The sequence below is a fragment of the Engystomops pustulosus genome, chromosome 4, assembly GCF_040894005.1.
Source record: "Engystomops pustulosus chromosome 4, aEngPut4.maternal, whole genome shotgun sequence".
Lineage (NCBI taxonomy): Eukaryota > Metazoa > Chordata > Amphibia > Anura > Leptodactylidae > Engystomops > Engystomops pustulosus.
The window spans coordinates 196,652,594-196,671,208 of record NC_092414.1 but is presented as its reverse complement, the minus strand read 5'-3'; the positions used below and the strand labels follow the sequence as shown (position 1 = coordinate 196,671,208).

Genomic DNA, 18,615 nt, shown 5'->3' with positions numbered 1-18,615 from the left:
CCAGGATTAAAAATAAAGCTTCACTACAGACACCTGTGATAACTGTTATAGCTGATTATTGTAGCCTAGGACTAAAGTACAGGAAATTACCAACATCCAGAGGTCCGTTTGTAACTAGGGGTCGTCTGTAAGTCGGGTGTTCTTAAGTAGGGGACCGCCTGTATACATAAATAGGAGATGATCCACGATTTGCCTTCCCCTACAAGGTCCATTCAATTTATATCAAAATGAAGAGATGATCCATCAATCACCAACATACGAGATAAAATTCTTTAGTCCAGCTTTCCTCGATATCCAGAAAACACATCACAACGAAAAAAACACCAGCATGAACATCGACGTGTTTCACTCTTAGTCCAGTGACCCATGTCACGTTTTTAAATTGAAAACGCAACGCTTGATGTGCGTTGATTGCATGCAGCTGAAATTTGTAAAACCGCCGCGATATTGTCCTCCCTGATGTTTGTGCGTGTAATCGCATGTGTTTCGAAACGCAAACCCCAAGTGCATGCGGTTTCACAGAAAAAAACGAAAAGTTAAAGGGAACCTGACAGCAGAAATATACCTAATAAACCACTAGCAGTATGTTGTCAAGCTGCTGACACACATTCCAGATTGTGTTTCTTTCATGGGCTGGTGTGGTGGCATCATCCAGAAAACCAACTGTGAAGTGAGTGTAAATTTGTTGTATAAAGTCAAGGAGGCGGAGAGTTTAACACTGAAGTCAAGCTCTCTCTGTCCTAGAATGCCCCGTTCACTGGAACTGATGGTCCCGCATCCAGATACATCACTAACCAGATCTACTGAAGTCTGGTGCATAAGGGAAGTCACTGGAGGGGGTGTTCAGGGACAGGAGAGCTTGACTTCAGTGTTATAATCTCCGCCTCCTTGACTTTATGCTACCGATTCACATTTCACTTCAAAGTTTATTTTTCTGAGTGATGGATACATGCTGGGCCATGAAGGAAACATTATCTGTAAAGTGTAAATCTGCTAGACACCACACTGGTAGTAGTTTTGTTAGGCCACTTTCTGATGACAGGTTTCCTTTATCCAAAATTCCATTTAAAAAAACAATATGCAAAACCGATGCGTTTTACAAAGATACGAAAACGCAGCAAGATACGAAAAAAACGCACCAAAAATTAAATCATGGTTGGTTCCAAAGCGTCGGTCCACCTTCAATATATAAGTTCGGACTCTGCTGCGGGGTCCAGACTAGTCCGGGTGGGAGATTTCTGGGGTAAATAATTCCAAAATCTGTCAAGTTTTAAAGATCATTTTATTCATCATGCGGTTGTTGTTATCTGTTGTCACCAGAGATCTATGATAAGAACGGACTGAGGTTTCTTAGGGTGATGGCACACGGAGCGTTTTGAACCCGTTTTTGATAACTTTTTAAGCAGTCCGTTAAAAACCAGATGTGTTTCAAAACGTATGCGTTTTTTTAAAATGCATGCGTTTTTTGAAAACGCATGCGTTTTTGGCAGGTTTTACCAATCATCTTAATTAAAACTGGTCAAAAAGGGATGCGTTTTTTAACGGACTGCTTAAAAACGGACCAAAAATGGGGTTCAAAACGCCACGTGTGGCATCACCCTTAGAGGACGAGTCAAGGACTTGTGATGGTTTTTGGTGTCGATTCCAATAACCTGCCTGGGGACTTACCTCATGTGAACTGCGTCCGGTGTTATATAACGCTTGTCATGTCTCCTGCTCTCTCCTTCCCGGCTGCACGTTCCTAAGCAACTAAGTGCAGTAAATACGGCTCCCACAATGCACTGCCTGCTTATATTTACATACCATGATTATGCAAATCAGACAGCGATCAGACGTGACCTGGCCGCCCCCGGGGCGCTGCACATGACCCGGGAGCGTAAATATGTAACTTGCGCTGTTTATTCTGGGAGCCTGTATTTAACGTAATTAGATGTAATGGAGTCCAATAAGCCTCACGTACGGATTATACAGAGGAAATCACTGCCAGGATCGCGGCTCAGATGATTGTTTTCCCAGGTAACATGAACATGATTGTGCAGTTTTGGACACACTAAAAGCTTTGTCTTAGGCCGCGTTCACACGTTGCGTTTACATTGCGTTTTGAAACGCATTACAACAGCTGAGGAGTTGAGATTTGCCTAATTACATTACTGTTAAAAAAATTGTTTACAAATGTTAACAGCTGTTTATTGAGGGCGCGTTCACACGTTGCGTTTTGACCTGCGTTTTCATCGCGTTTGAAACGCATATACAACAGCTGAGGAGAGGGGATTTCCCCAATTATATCACTGTTAACATTTACGTTTACAAAACGCATCATAAACGCGATGTTAGCGCATGCGTTAACAACACGTTAGCGCATGCGTTTTGTTAACACATGCGTTAACATTGGGTTTACAAACGTAAATGGTAATGTAATTAGGCAAATCACCTCTCATCAGCTGTTGTATATGCATTTCAAACGCAATGAAAACGCGACCAAAACGCAACGTGTGAACGGGCCCTTAGGTAATCTACTCATCTCAGCTGTTGTGATGCGTTTCAAAACACAACGTAAACGCAATAACGCAATGTGTGAACGTGCCCTTGGGCTCTTGGAATTTGTAAAAACGCGGTCATCTTCTCCTACTGTTCGTGCATGTAATGACAAAACGCAGACCACAAACGCATGCGTTTTCAAAAACGCAACCTTTTTGAAAAGCGGAATCAAAACGTACCTCAAAGACACTTTAACCTAAGGCCGCAGTCACAAGTACCGCTTATCAATCGCACGCGTTTCCCTGGAAACGCACGTGCGTTTGGGCCGAGGACCTCCCCCTGTGCACTAGCGTCGCGTTATGACGGATGCCTAGCGGTACGTGTGACCGCGGCCTAAAACCCACAGAAAAAAACAATATGTAAAGGATGCGGAACCGCAATGAAAAACTGCGAAAAAAAAAACGCCAGATGTGTCACCGGCCTGAGGGTGATGCCACACATGGCGTTTTTGGTCCGTTTTTAGTCCATTTTTCCCAATTATTTAATAGATAACAGGTTGTAAGCAGCCAAACGCATGGTAAACTGCCAAAAACGGAATGAAAACGGATGTTTAAAAACGGACCAAAAACGCCATGTGTGACATCACCCTGAGGGCGGTTTCCCACGTGGCGTTTTTGTTTAGTTTTTAAACAAATCCAAAACTGTATCCAAAACGCAAGTGGGAGAGGGTTTGACCAAAATGCAAATGCTTTTTCCCATGAAATATATGTGCTTTTTGGCCGTTTTTAGTAGTGCGTTTTCAAATCGAAAAAAACTGCACGCGTTCTTTGAAAACATGTGCGTTTTTTACAATGTGAAAACGCACTAACTAAAGCCAGTCAGACGTACCGCTAGGCGTCCGTTCATAACGCGACGCTAGCGCACAGGGGGAGGTCCTCGGCCTGAACGCACATGCGCACAGCCGCATGTGGAAACGCATGTGCGTTCGGGCCGAGGACCGCTCCCTGTGCGCTACCGTCGTGTTATGAACGGACGCCTAGCGGTATGTGTGACCGCGGCCAAAAACGTCCTAAAAACGCCACGTGTGTCACCACCCTATGCATTTTGAGGAGGGGTGATTTGCCTAATTACACTACTGTTAACATTTCCGTTTACAAAACGTAAACGGTAATGTAATTAGGCAAACGTAAACGATAATGTAATTAGGCAAACGTAAACGGTAATGTAATTAGGCAAATCACCTCTCATCAGCTGTTGTATATGCGCTTCAAACGCAATGAAAACGCGACCAAAACGCAACATGTGAACGCGTCCTGAGGGTGATGCCACACATGGCGTTTTGAGCCCGTTTTCAAGCAGTCCATTAAAAACGCATTCGTTTTTGACAGGGTGAAGACACACATGGCGTTTTTGGGCCGTTTTTACTAAGTGCGTTTTCAGATCGTTAAAAACGCATGCGTTAAAAACCGCATCCGTTTTTTTTAAAACGCATGCGTTTTTTGAAAACGCATGCTTTTTTTGTCAGTTTTTCCGAAATTGCGCAATGAAAAACGGACAAAAACGCATGCATTTTTAAAAAACGGATGCGTTTTTTAACGCATGCGTTTTTAACAATCTGAAAACGCACTTAGTAAAAACGGCCCAAAAACGCCATGTGTGTCTTCACCCACAGGTTCAAAACGCCATGTGTGGCATCACCATTAGGCCGGCACCACACGTGGCCCTTTGTTTGCGCTTGCAAACGCAAACACAGACAGACACTGGGGCGGGCCTCGGCCCGATCGCATTGGCATTTCTATGGAAACGCCTGCGATCGGGAACGAGCCGCCGGTGTTTTGCGTTAATCGCCGATGCGATCGGGCCGAGGCCCGCCCCGGTGGGCGCGACTTTGTCTGCGTTTGCAAGCGCCTTATGGCCGCGGTCACACGATCCGCTAGGCGTCCATTCATAACGCGCCGCTAGCGCACAGGGGGCGGTCCTCGGCCCCAACGCAGGGAAACACATGTGATCGGCTTATCAATCGCATGCGTTTCCCTGTTAACGCATGTGCGTTCGGGCCGAGGACCTCCCCCTGTGCGCTAGCGTCGCGTTATGAAAGGACGCCTAGCGGATCGTGTGACCGTGGCCTATTCTGCCAGTAGAAGTTTGGGACAGATTTTGCTTCGATAAAATCCGCCCTGGGGATGGCCGAGCACCGCGTCTGGTACATTGGGGCACATTTACTTACCCGGCCCATTCGCGATCCAGCGGCGCGTTCTCTGCACAGGATTCGGGTCCGGCTGGGATTTAAGATGGTAGTTCCTCCGCCGTCCACCAGGTGGCGCTGCAGCGCCGAAAATAATCTTAACGCCCCGGAATGCACCATCCCATAGAAGGTGAAGGTGAGCGCTCCCCAAGCGACACATTTTCGGTTTTTAAATGCGGCGGTTTTTCCGAATACGTCGGGTTTTCGTTCGGCCACGCCCCCCCGATTTCTGTCGCACGCATGCCGGCCCCGATGCGCCACAATCCGATCGCGTGCGCCAAAAACCCGGGGCAATTCATGTACAAGCGGCGCAAATCGTAAATATTCGGGTAACACGTCGGGAAAACGCGAATCGGGCCCTTAGTAAATGACCCCCATTGTGTTGTGCTTGACGTTTGAACCTGGTAACACAAGCTGCACGACATGAGCCTAATTAGGAGATTATTAAGGGAACACCCAGGCACCCAGGACTGTGATTATATCTGGAGGAGGAGAGTCCAGAGCCACACAGCCAGGCAGCAGGAGCGCAGCGTCCGCACCATGAATCCTCAGCGTCCAAACAGGATGACGAAAAGCAGCATGGATGTGTAAGTGATAGGGGGTGCAGGCAGGGCAAGGGTTGTTATGTGTGATACATGAGCAGGGCTCCAGATTTGGGTTGTTATTTGGAAGCTTTGTATCCCCCAGTAGAAAATATCAGCTCCTGAATACTAGATATCTGATAACAGCGTATAGGAGGAGTATATAGTGTGATGGCAAAACTGTATATGCAGCACGTAAGACAATGAAGATTGCAATGTCTCCTCCATTGTCTTCTGGAAAAGTTAGAGCTTTCCATCACCAAGATCCAAGTGACGGAAATCTGCACTGATCTGTCTGTACTTATAATTATTGCATAGATATAACCACTGACATCCAGGGTACATTTTGTGCCCCCCCCCCCCCCTACAGAGTGATAATCCAGCCCTGTGTGCACAGGGAGTTACCTGAACCTGGGTTTTCTGTGACTTGGGGCCCCTTCTCCTCCTCAGGGGGCCCCCTGATCACCGGCACGCTAAACCTCCCCTGATGGCGGCCCTGCTGACATCCATAATGCAGCCCATAGACTTCTATACCTTTGGTATCTTTCAAATGCTATATGGAAGCACCCATAGGTTTTTGTAGATCTTTATGAACAATCTTTAATCCATTAGCTGTGACTGTATCTTTGGGTGTGCCAAACACGTTTGTTTTTCAGATGAAGATTTTGATGTCCATACCGGGAGAGGAGTAGCACCTCAATGACTTCTTATCACCAATTATGATCCACACCTTCTATTGGCTTCAAAAACTGCATCAAATACTGAATGTGGCACACACTAAAGGGTGCGTCCACACGTTCATTTTTTTTTTGATGCCCAAACCAGGGGCAGCACCTTCTTTCAATAATTTGCCCCAAGCCATTATGATCTACACCTGCTCTTTTTTTTTTTTTTTGTGGAAAAGTCATTTGCATTCACACAAGGCGTTTACGTTGCGTTTTGAAACACAACAGCTGAGAAGAGATTTGCCGAATTACAATGCTGTTACCATATGAATGTTTTGCAGCGTTCTTTATAACAATTTGTTGTCCCAGATGTTGACTTCTAGGCCTGCGGCACACGTGCCATTTTGAACCTTTTTTTGGGCCGTTTTTAAGCAGTCCATTAAAAACCGCATCAGTTTTTGCCCTGTTTTAATTAAGATAATTGGTAAAACTGGTAAAAAAAACGCATGCATTTTTTAACGGACTGCTTAAAAGCGGCCCAAAAACCGGATTCATAGCGCCGTGTGCCTCCGGCTTTATCAGGGAGAATTATCAAGTTTGGGAGCTACAACTGTTCTAGTTGCCCATGGAAACCAATCAGAGCTCAGCTTTAATTTTATAAACAGCTGTGGGGAGATGAAAGCTGAGCTTTGATTGGTTGATATGGACAACTAGAATAGTTCTGCTCTGAGACTTGTGATAAATCTCCCCCTTAAAGTCACTTGTGATCTGTGACCGAAAATCTCGTTGCCGTTAGCAACGCAACCAAAATGATCAGCATCTTGGAGACGTCTTATAGCCTTAAGGCTGCAGACTGTGTCCTCCTGGTACAATAAGGAGACCTGGCATCTCTCTAATCCTTGGCAATCTGTTCTCCTCTGTGTATCCCTGTGTTTACCACAAATGCACTTACGAAATACAATAGCGTATCCAGACTCCTAGATGTAATCGCAGCTCCGGTTCTCAGTGTCCTCCTTCCTTTCCATATCTGTCAGCACATTAGATGCAGAACGCGCTGATAGTCTGCAGCAGCTGCATCTGGATTCTCCGTGATCTCTGTTACACAATGGTGCCTGCAGGTGGCGCTCAAGACTTTCCCTTCCAGTTAAAATTGAATTCCTCCCCTTCATTGGAAACACATATTCGCATAGATATATACACACACCTCCTTCACTGCAAATGAGGAATCGCAACCTGCGCCCATCACATCCAGAGACGCTCTCGTAATGACACAGGGCGATGGACACGGAGGCAGACACTGGCACACATTTATAATGTGACATAGCAGGGCACGGTCGTAGGTATACGGTGCCAGCCCATTCACTAATGGGCACAAGATCTATTATTAGATCTGCAAGGACACATCTATTTTTAGAGGGTGGCATTCGCATAGATAAACATCTGCAGCGATATTCCTTGGGCATGTGTGCCCGGTGCCAACCTAGATGAAAGCGGGCACTCATGGATGGGGATAGATACATATACCAGCAGCACATACATGTATTCATAGCTGGGCACATAGACCTATACCCTCGGCCTGTCGATTTCCGATCTACGGAGAGGATGCGCGGGTGACAAGATGGCTGCCATGTATGGGACAAACCTTACTGGGTGTAGTATATGCTATGTGTGTCTGTGACGTCTGGGGTTATATGGGGTCTTCTCATTTATGTTGCATGCTTTATTATTAATTTGGGGTGCCATTATTATAATTGTGTCCCCCTGTTTGTTGTCAGGCGATTATCCTTCTGCGTTGGCGCTATGTGTTTTCTTTCCTTTCGAAACTTTGATCCTTTGATCCTTAGTCGTAAGAATGTGACCTGATTCTCGGCGTAATCTAAATGGGGCGAGAGAACTTATTATATTTTAACCAGGCTCAGTGCCCCGGGGACACGGTATTCTGCTTGCGGACTATGACCTGCTTTTCTCACTTGCCTCAGTAGTTTTCATTCTTCTGAACGCTGAGCCTGAAATTATGTGACTCTTAAATCCGACCCCCTGCGTAAGGGTTTAGTGTTTCGTATAATACACTATTGTTTTGTATAGCAGAGGTGGTGAGATCAATTGGCCATTGTACTTGTATTGGCGCCATACAGTAGATTTACCTGCAGTCCTATAACGATTGGACATTGTCATATGCTTAGAGGAACTGTGTGCCCCTACAGTACTGGTCACGTGAAGCAGAGAAGGCTTTGGGCCCCTGCAATCCTGGTGATCTTAACAAATTCATCTCCGCAACCCATGAACTGCTCAGCTCTGCTTCATCTGGCCCACACAGCCCCTTCGCATCTGCTTCATATCACCAAATCAGCTCTGCTAACCCTGCATATGCAATAGATGTATAGGAGTGTGTATTGCATTCAGAGACTTGTACATGATACTCATAAGCTACATGTTATCCAAGTCTGACCTGTAAATTGGACTGCTGGGTACCAAAACCATTAGAAAAATTATCTGCACTAAAATTTTTTGGAGGGGGAGTCTCTAGTTTGAACCTGCTGTAAATATGCAGATATGATGGGATAATCACACACTAGTCGGAGACCCTACAGCTGCGTTTACACATGCCATAAAACATCGGTGGACAGGTGATTTTCCTAATGCATTGTCAACATTTGCGCTTCCAAAATGCAATATAAATGGGCAAATCTTCGCAATGTGAACGCAGCCGAAGGTCCCCACATATACATTCTGACTGTTTTGTATTCCAGATGTCCTATGTGTATGGGTTCCCCTGACAGTCCTTATGCATAGCCACAAAAATCATTCCTGTAAATTCAGTTGCGTGCACACACCTGAGATGTAAAGTGGCTTCAAAGTGCATAAGATATCAGCCAACCAGTATATGCGGCTACAATAACCTCCTGCACATAGTGACCGGCCCTGCAGGGTTATATCCAGTAGCAGGACTACTGCTGCGGATTTTCATGCTTTGCATTGCAAAGGTTAAAAGCAGCTGGAGATTTTGGTCTGTTCCTGTAGCCGGTATATGGGCGGACTCTCTCACGCTGTGGGTCACTGGGGCCCTCAAATGTTCTTATTGAAGGATTATTATAAGAAACATGGCAACATCCTTGTTGGATTATCCCCTGGCAGCTGAATAATACAGACTGTATAGCGATCAATAACCATTATTACTGCAACTGGCTAAAAACCAGCCACATCATTATCAAATTGCATTTGTATAGCTAATCCAACAGGAAATTAGTAGTCCAGGTAACTTCTATAATTTGTAATCCTACTCTAGGGAGACTTAACTTGAAGCTACTTGGCCATATTTCAAAATCTATAGAGGCCTTGCTGACCATGTCTTATTAGAATATTGGGGTCTCCCTTGTGTAGTGTGGGGGGAGGGGGATGGAGACATTGGGTGTCCTCAAACATCGGGTCACAGGCCCTGAAACTATGAATGAGAGTGACTTCTAAGACGCTTGTGTCATGCTGGTTAAAGTGGGAGGTCTTCTAGTTCAGAATTGTCTTCATTGTCAGCAAATGATGGATTAGGCCTCAAATATTAAAATCAAGCCTGTCGTTGTCGCTCATGGCAAGCAATCACAGCACAGCTATTGGTTTTTCTTAGCAAGGTAAGAATTGAAAGATGCGCTCTGATTGGTTGCTATGAGCAACAAGACTCTATTAAATTTAGCAATGGTTTTGAGGCCTATACCAGACTGTTTACATTCAGTGGCTAGCTGTACCATCACTCAGGGTTTGACTACAAGGCACACAAAGCCAGAGAAGGGGTCCTGTGGGTATTTAAATTGGGGCACCTAGGGCTCTTAATACTGCCCTGATATTAAAATACAAGGCCTAGAGGTGTGCACTTTGTATGAGCCATCACCTATATGATCTATGTGTTTCTCCTTCACCTGCCAATCAGATACTTGCAGTAATCCTGACAGCGCCCCCCGCAGCTTCCTATAGATAACAGCATGGCTCCATTCAGTGTTTACTGTAATCTTAGCTGCTGCATTGGGATCAGATCCAGCCCGGCCTCGTCTGCATTGTCTGTATTCTGCCCAGCCACATATTGTTAGATTTATTGGCTCTCTTCATAGCTCAAGCAATCATGGTTTTTTTTTTCTTGTTGTTTGAATGTGAAATCTATACTGCGGGTTGTACAAGGCCACTGTTAGCGGAGGCATCTGCTAAAAGCACCGTAATAAAAGAATCCCTAATAAAATCTACCCTCATGTTATCTTATCTTTTGTTCCACTCGCCTACAGATCCCAGCTGCTGGACACCGATATGGATTATGAGCGTCCCAATGTTGAGACGATTAAATGTGTTGTGGTGGGAGACAACGCCGTGGGAAAAACTCGCCTTATCTGTGCTCGGGCATGTAACGCCACTCTGACCCAGTACCAACTACTTGCCACTCATGTGCCAACCGTCTGGGCCATAGATCAGTACCGGGTGTGCCAGGAGGTGAGTATCCATTTGTATGTAATGGTTTACATTTATACACAGATCTTGGGAATTGTCATTAAGAGGTCATAGCGGTTGGCATTGCTGCCATAGGTGCATTATTTTAGTAGGTCCTTTCTATATGATGTCCATCGATCCTGCAAGGTCAACCAATCAATAAGAATTGAGGATGTGAAGGGTATTATATTGTAAAGACGAGACATAAATGAATACATTCTCGTCCCCAGGGATTATGTGCTGATCATCCAAGATGCCCTTCACACTTCTCTCTTCCTTCGTATTATAGGTACTGGAGCGCTCCCGGGATGTGGTTGATGATGTGAGTGTCTCATTGAGGCTTTGGGACACTTTTGGAGACCATCATAAAGATAGACGATTTGCATATGGAAGGTATGTGGTAAATATGAGTGAAAATTGACACTGCACCCCCAATAGCCGCACACTTGTATTTACTTCTCATGCTGTTTTTTGTAGGTCAGATGTGGTTGTCCTCTGCTTTTCCATTGCAAACCCTAACTCTCTGCAGCATGTCCAAACTATGTGGTACCCGGAGATAAAGCATTTCTGCCCCCGAGCACCAGTCATTCTGGTTGGATGCCAATTGGACCTTCGCTATGCTGATCTGGAAGCCGTGAACCGTGCCCGGCGTCCCCTTGCCAGGTTGTTTTTAAGTTATCCTTTACCATACAAAGAAACCTCTACCAGTGAGGGTTTCTTCTGTAATCACATACATTATACCTATTTAATATTAGGCCAATCAGTAAGTGGGCATGACATTTGGACTGAGCTGAACTATTTCCTAATGCCACCCAGTAAGCCCAACTGAGCTTTCTTTACACCTGTCCAGTCTTAAATGTCAGGTCGTTGGCGCTATACTGAGCGGAGAATGTGGATCGGCTTGGCGGCAGCAAGGGATTGTCTGTCCGCAGCTTAGCTGTTCACTTCATTTCTATTTAAAGTTTTTGTCCAGGAATATATTTTCTTGTAATGAAGTGTTCCAGACTCCTCTGACTCGGAGTATCACACTCATTGTGTAACAAGTCTAGAGGGCCACGTACGGGTCTGTACATGTTGTACTTCCGTCAATGACTCCTCCAAATATGCAGTTCATCATATAAAAAAGAGCCAAAGTAAAAAATGAAAGCCATACTATACTGCTTTACAATGTTGAAGCTCCACATGTTTATGGCAGTAGCGTCATGTGGTCAACCCTAAGGCCATTGATTTGAGTCTTCTCAATCAGTGGCTGTAATCTGTATTTTACGTTGACACTTTTCAACAAAAGCAAAAAGTTTAACCCCACTGAGGTGGCGACCACTAGGGAACAAACCATCTAATTGGTTAGACTGAGGAATAGATCCCCATCTATCAACCCATCTCCTCCATAAAATAATCATGGTGAGAGCTTATTCAGACACAAAAATATCTGAATTGCGCCCCCTTTAACAAACACTGGTTGTCAAATGACAACTTTGGGGCTAAAGAAGGCCTCCTAGTCTACCTTCTAGGAACTCTTATTAATATCGGCCGTTTACTGTGAAAGAGGTAAATATATTTTTTAATTTACCATAATTATATTTTCGGTTAAAGGTGCTCACATAATTTACATTCCATGCAATGAAAATTAGAACTCGTACCACAAAATACACAACTTAACACACGTCCAGCTGCACTACAGAAAAATAGTGTAAAAAATACAAGGAATCTGCTGTTTTCTGAGAGTGAGAATGTCTCTTCCTTTTTCAGACCGATTCGTCCTCAGGAGATTCTTCCACCTGAGAGTGGTCGGGAAGTGGCCAAAGAACTAGGGATCCCATATTATGAAACCAGCGTGGTGGCTCAATGTGGCATCAAGGAAGTTTTTGATAACGCAATCCGTTCAGCGCTCATATCTCGCCGCCACTTGCAGTTTTGGAAGTCCCACTTGAGAAGTGTACGCAAACCTCTGCCGCAAGCCCCTTTCCTCCCTCCTCGCCCCCCTCCACCTGTTATCATTGTGCCTGATCCTCCTGTTCAGAGTGAAGATGATCCTGGACACCTCTTAGAGGAGGCATCTTGTGCTGACGTGGTGCTGGTGGTCCAAGAAAGGACTAGAATCTTTGCCCACCGCATTTACCTCTCCACCGCTTCCTCCAAATTCTGTGACCTTTTCCTTATGGAGGATGGAGATCCACCATCTCAAGCTAGGGATCCCCTTCTACGAGCTTCAAGCTTTGACGCTTGTGAAGGATCAGGGGAAACCGAAGGAGCAGGAATGAGAACCTCGGCCAGTGATGGGACTTTGGGCCGAGAAGGAGACAGAGACTTGTCAGGATGGAGCAGGGCTTTTGAGAGCATACGAAGCGGAGTCATGGAGGAACCACCTGGTTACAGCGCCAGAAGGGTAACTGTGGTAAAGATGGACAGCTCAGTGAGGCCTGGACCATTCAGAGCCGTGCTGAAATATCTGTACACTGGACGACTAGATGAAAGGGAGCCCGAGCTAATGGAGGTGGCCCACATTGCGGAGCTTCTCGAGGTGTTCGACTTGCGTATGATGGTGGCAAATATCCTGAATCGAGAAGCCTTCATGAACCAAGAGATTACTAGAGCTTTTCATGTCAGAAGGAGCAATCGCATCAAGGAGTGCCTGACCAAAGGCATCTTCTCCGGTAAGCATGGCCTGATTTGTGGTAAATTGCAAACTTCTGAACCGATGCCATATCTAATCTCTGATGGATCCATATATTAAGATGTATAAGGAGTGTTCCAGCTTTTTGTGTAATAAATTAAATATAGTATTGGTAGGAATAAATCTCATTAGACACCACCAATCTGACACAGGAAACCAGAGCCAAAAGAACAGCATCGTGCTCTGTGTAGGGGCTGAGCTGTGTTACTGCACTTTCTATTCACGTAAATGGGAGCTGAGCTGCTGCTTAGCCCTTCCTTGCCACAACACAGAATATGGAGCTGTTCTTCCGTCACTGTTCCATTCAGCAATGGAATCTGCTGATTGGTGGGATCCTGGGCACTGGACCCTTACTGGTCTGTCGGTCCATTATATACATGGGTCCTCAATAAGCTGGAAATCCTTTTTAACAGCTAAGCTCTTTGTATCTTCTGTACGCTAATGTGGCAGATATTACTTTCAGTACCCCATAAGTAAACAAGATCTCTCCAGATTTGCTAATGTCTGCTCAAAACCCTTAGTTGCAGTTTGTGTTTTGGATTTTTCTTACATTTTTTTCATATCTCCTAGATGTCACTTTTGTTCTGGATGATGGGAGCATCACGGCCCATAAACCGTTGCTGATCTCTGGTTGTGACTGGATGTCAGCCATGTTTGGGGGACCATTTTTGGAAAGCAGCACCACTGAGGTGAGGAACTGTACCTTTTAGGAATATGTAAAAGACCTCCAGTGATGACACAATTTACAGTACCTGTACCCTCTTCCCTCCCCATATTACATTGAGCTCCTCCTCTATACACATGGCACTTAATTTTTGTAGTTCAGTCTCTCCTGGGGGGAAAAGAGCACTAAAGCTTGATTTTTAGACTTCCTTACTTCCTCTTCATCTCTTTGCTATCAATCCTACGATGACCCGGCACAACATTACATGAGCATTTCTAGCGACGCACTGCGATGAATTTGTAGAAATTTCGGAGCGGGTCCTATCCCGGTCTGATGAACAGCACATCAATTACTAAGGAGTTTGTCACAAGACCGTTATATTCTCTCCTCCATTGGGGTGCATTCACACTAGTGTATGCGCTGCTCTCCCCTTCCCTCTCCGTAGACAATGCTGCAAAGCCTTCTTGCAGCCAAAGAAAAACCCTTGCCCTTTCTTTTTTGCAGATGTGGTACAGTACGGTGAGCACTTGTATCTTGTGTTATTAATCATGGCACTTTCAACAGAAGTTGCACAACTAGGACTCTACTCCGTGCTTATGTTCAGTTATGGCTGAACTGCAGTTATTGTTTATGACTTTTGTTATAGACCTGAAACTCTTTGGTTTACTCTTCTGACTGCTGAGATCCTCGCTGATTCCCAGAATAGCCATTGATCTATACATTTGCCTTTAATTGCAAATGTACTACCACCTCTCCCTTGTTTTATAGCATTTTGGGTAGAGATGAACAGACCTGAGGTTTGGGTTTGTCCCAGGCATATTGGCGCCTGAACAGCCAATCCGCCCAAATTGACACCCCTAGAAACTAGCCATGGCTGTGAACCTGTAGGGAAACATTGGGTCTGGCCATCTCTAATTGTGAGTAGGAGGTCTTGCACTAATGACTTTTTTCTTTGTTTGCAGGTAGTACTTCCATACACCTCTAGAGGCAGTATGCGTGCGGTGCTGGAGTATTTGTATACTGGACAGTTCACTGCAGGACCTGACCTTGATCCTTTGGACCTCATAATATTGGCAAATAGACTCTGCCTGCCCCACTTGGTAGCCCTGACAGGTAAGGGGTGGCCAGGTAATCTAGTGTCACCCAATGGTACAGTAGCTAGCATGTAAGCCAGGCACCCTTGTTTCTGCAGATTAGGTTACTGTTTGCCTTTGTGACGTTTAAAAGGTACTTGTATTACTTGTAAAGATGTAACTGGTATAGCCCTTGCAAGAAATGCTCCATACTATATTTTCCTGCTATCCTAAACTAAAATATGAACCTAATCTTTCTTGGTCTACCAAGACAGACTGCCGGCTTGCAGAGGATCAAATTACTGCCTTCTATAGAAGTCTGTAGTAAGATGACTCTCTAAAGAGTTGGTCACCTAGAGGGTCAGGGGTTAAGCAGGCTTCCCTAGAAAGGGCACTGCACTTAATATTAATAAGTGAGTTGCAGATGTACTTTACATTAGATGGTGGAGCTTGCTCATGTCTAATATCAGAGGAGGCACATGATTGGTTAGATGTAGCATGATCCCACCTGACCCTCTGGGGCCAATATGTGGTGTAGTAATGGTAATTGTCTTTATATGATCAACCTTATGAACATAATATTCTGTTTCCCCAGAGAAACACACTGTGTCAGTCATGACGGACGCTTCTATGAATAACAAGGACATTGATGGGGAAGCTGTTATGTTATTGGAAGCAGCTCAGGTAAGTCCTCTGACACATATGTGAGCCTACACTTGGTATTATGCCCCCTCTTATGCTGGTTGGTGCTATTAACACTGTTCTTTCCAGTTTCATGGTGCCCATCAGCTGGCAGCCTGGTGTTTACATCACATCTCTACTAACTATAATCGTGTGTGCAGGAAATTCCCCCGGGAGATCAAGTTGGTGGCGCCAGGTGAGTGCGAAAGATAACAGCATCCTGTATTGTATTGTACTATGCATGGCCATGAGTTTACATAGATTTTGGAGATGCTGGTCTGTCTATCTGAAATACTGAGGAACCCCATTGATGTGAGGGTGCTTCTTGGTGGCTGGTTCGTAAACCTTGCAAATAGGTGAGATCATGGGTATTGAGCAAAAGTCTCTATCAATTGCAATGACTGCAACCAGAGATCTAGAAAACTGAGAAATTGATACAGAGAATATATTGGGAAATTGTAGAACTATCAGTAATTTTCTGAAAGTGGTCAACCCCTTTAAGGATGCACGCGGATATTAACCATTCAAATACTGTGGCCAAAGTTGTCATGCCGCAAATTCTTACTACCATGTTGAAATAGAGCATTGCTATTCCAATCTGATTTTCCAAAAGTGTGTTTTTCATTCCCCCCCCCTCCCGTATCAAGGTTACATATATATGACATATAGCCTCCCCTCTCCTTGGAGAAGCAAGCGGCCCATGGAGAAATATAGGACACATCCTATATAGAACATGGTTCGGCATAACTTCAATGGTGACCTCATCCGTCCCATTATGTGTGTATAAATTTGCTTTGTATGTCCTCATACAGCTCTGTACACTTGGGGAATAAGATGGGGCTGGAGAGAATTTTTTTTTTTCTTTTTTATAGTTTAGCAATGGAGTGAAAAAACGAAATGGAAAAAGGGCATTGGCAGCAAGGGGATAAAACACATTGCACATTGTAATTCTTCTGTAGAAATCTTTGGTTCCCATGCAAGGGCCTGTACAATCTCCATAGTGGATACTCATTCCCATTGACACTAACCCACTATCTCCTTTACAGAGAATCAGCAGACAATGGAGGCGCAGCGTTGGCCGCCTGTCTGGTACCTGAAGGAAGAAGACCATTTCCAAAGAGCTGAGAGAGAACGTGAGAAGGAGATGGCGCTGCACCAGAAGAGGCAGCCGAAGAGACGCTGGCTGTTCTGGAATAGCTCCGGGGCTGGCTCTCCTGCATCTTCTTCCTCTGCAGTGGGATAAGACATGGTACCACATGTGCATCATCTCCCTCCGGCAGCTATGAGTGCATGCAGGGATGTGAGTGCGCGTGTGCATTTTAGCGTTTCCTGGAATGAATGTGCAATACTACTGTTTTGCCTACTTTTTAATTGGACTATATGAAATGACAAATCATATCTAGATTTTGGCACAAGCCACTGTCTATAGCTAAAAAAAAAGCCTCAGCAATGCAACCTCCAAAATGAATAAATTTTACCAGGAACTTTTTACCATTGTGCATAGAAGTATTTGATATATGGGATTTTTCCATTCACTGGCAGTCCACCAGTACTAACTCTAGTAGCATTGGGTAGCAGTCAGACGTCAGGGCACTTGTAAATCTGTTCCTGAATAAGAAATCCACTAAGTGCTCAATACTAGTAGGACCCTGTCAGGATGGGGATCATGGCTGCAGAGGGTCCTGAGTTGGGACCCTTCTCTATGGCATATGGAAAGGAAGGCTATATGGAGAGGTTGTCTTTAGAAGGAGCCTCTTATTACATGGGACACTTATGGTGATCTATATGTGGTGCTGCAGGGAATTTTACATCCGTCACCAGTGTGGCTGAACGCCATGTCCAAATGGTCTACGTCCACGCTGCTGCTACTTATACTCTTCCTCATCCTTGTGTTTCATAAATTTTTTTTTTTTTTGCCCCCTTATTTTGGCAGTGTTTTGCACTCTGATTATATATTGTGGTGCAAGGCCTAAATGTGTTTGGCGCACCATTTAGTTAACAAATCTGCATCAGAAACGATAAAACCACATTCATGAATCATCAAGTTCATAGATCCAAAAAGAGCCACAATGTTTGGGGGAAATTTCCCAACTCCTGAGTCAGAAAAGATGCCAAAAGTGCAATAAATATGGTGCATGTGGCGCAGGAACAACCAAAAATAAGCTATGAACTGAGGGGGGGGGGGGGGGGGCAGTTGTTTACCAAGGTTTTCTGACTATGAGCGGAGTCTGTCAGACCAGGCTTATAAATTCCCGGCCTTCACCAATCTATTACCAGGTGCTGCCAGATCTTTCCCCAGCGACAGTCCACCACTGGCCCAAACTTTACCTAATCACAGACCATTGCTGGGCAAGACTCCAAGATGACAAAAGAGCGGGAAATTACCTCAGGAGGGAGACCAATAACATGGTCCTACTCCCATGGGTCCAGGAACATCAATATGTTATACATAATACAGATTTCCCTCCCAAATAGTAGTTTAACATTTTTGACAGGCAACTCTGCACAGTAGCACTTTATGGATGAGCTTATGGGACTGTTGGATCAGATTGATAATGTCTCCAATACATAACCACATGGTTACTCATGAATATTGCTTATCTGTGAGTCTACACTCAGGAAGGATGTGGGGTGAAACAAAAAAAGCATGGTCTTAAGGTACAGACTTGTCACATATGATGCATAATACTTTACCTGAAGGGGGGAGTTCCTTGTAGTAACAAATGGCAAATGCTTGCCCTTTAAAAATTCATCCCATGCTGCAAAATGGCAATCCTCCTATTCTTAGGCCAATTAAAAAAAAAAAAAAAAAAATTTAACTTTTAGCCTAGGAAATGAGCTACTCCCAAAACCTCAATGGACACAACTAAAGCCAGTGTGAACAGTGCCTTACACACTGACTTCCTAACCAAATACACCATGCCTGATGAAGAGACCTAAGGGTGAAGACACACATGGCGTTTTTGGGCCGTTTTTACTAAGTGCGTTTTGAGATCGTTAAACGCATTCGTTTTTTAAAAACGCATGCGTTTTTTGAAAACGCATGCGTTTGTCTGTTTTTCATTGCACAATTTCGGAAAAACTGACAAA

At 44.7% G+C, this 18,615-nt stretch overlaps 1 protein-coding gene across 5 annotated transcripts in view; it reads left to right on the top strand.

The window, feature by feature from the left end:
• The window catches only part of RHOBTB2 (Rho related BTB domain containing 2), a 28,480-nt gene extending 10,130 nt beyond the window's left edge, over nucleotides 1-18,350 (top strand). The window contains exons 1-10 of one of the 5 annotated variants that reach the window (XM_072149323.1): nucleotides 1,998-2,016; nucleotides 10,235-10,436; nucleotides 10,723-10,826; nucleotides 10,911-11,096; nucleotides 12,183-13,087; nucleotides 13,678-13,796; nucleotides 14,734-14,884; nucleotides 15,440-15,528; nucleotides 15,616-15,721; nucleotides 16,572-18,350. In XM_072149323.1, the coding sequence (XP_072005424.1) occupies nucleotides 10,257-10,436; nucleotides 10,723-10,826; nucleotides 10,911-11,096; nucleotides 12,183-13,087; nucleotides 13,678-13,796; nucleotides 14,734-14,884; nucleotides 15,440-15,528; nucleotides 15,616-15,721; nucleotides 16,572-16,768 (2,037 nt within the window). In that variant the 5' untranslated portion in view covers nucleotides 1,998-2,016; nucleotides 10,235-10,256 and the 3' untranslated portion in view covers nucleotides 16,769-18,350. Of the gene's footprint in view, nucleotides 1-1,997; nucleotides 2,017-5,131; nucleotides 5,311-6,008; nucleotides 6,089-7,178; nucleotides 7,599-10,234; nucleotides 10,437-10,722; nucleotides 10,827-10,910; nucleotides 11,097-12,182; nucleotides 13,088-13,677; nucleotides 13,797-14,733; nucleotides 14,885-15,439; nucleotides 15,529-15,615; nucleotides 15,722-16,571 lie in introns of those variants that run through there. The other 4 variants (XM_072149318.1, XM_072149319.1, XM_072149321.1 and 1 more) reach the window with 4 other exon arrangements.
• Nucleotides 18,351-18,615: the final 265 nt, after the last annotated feature.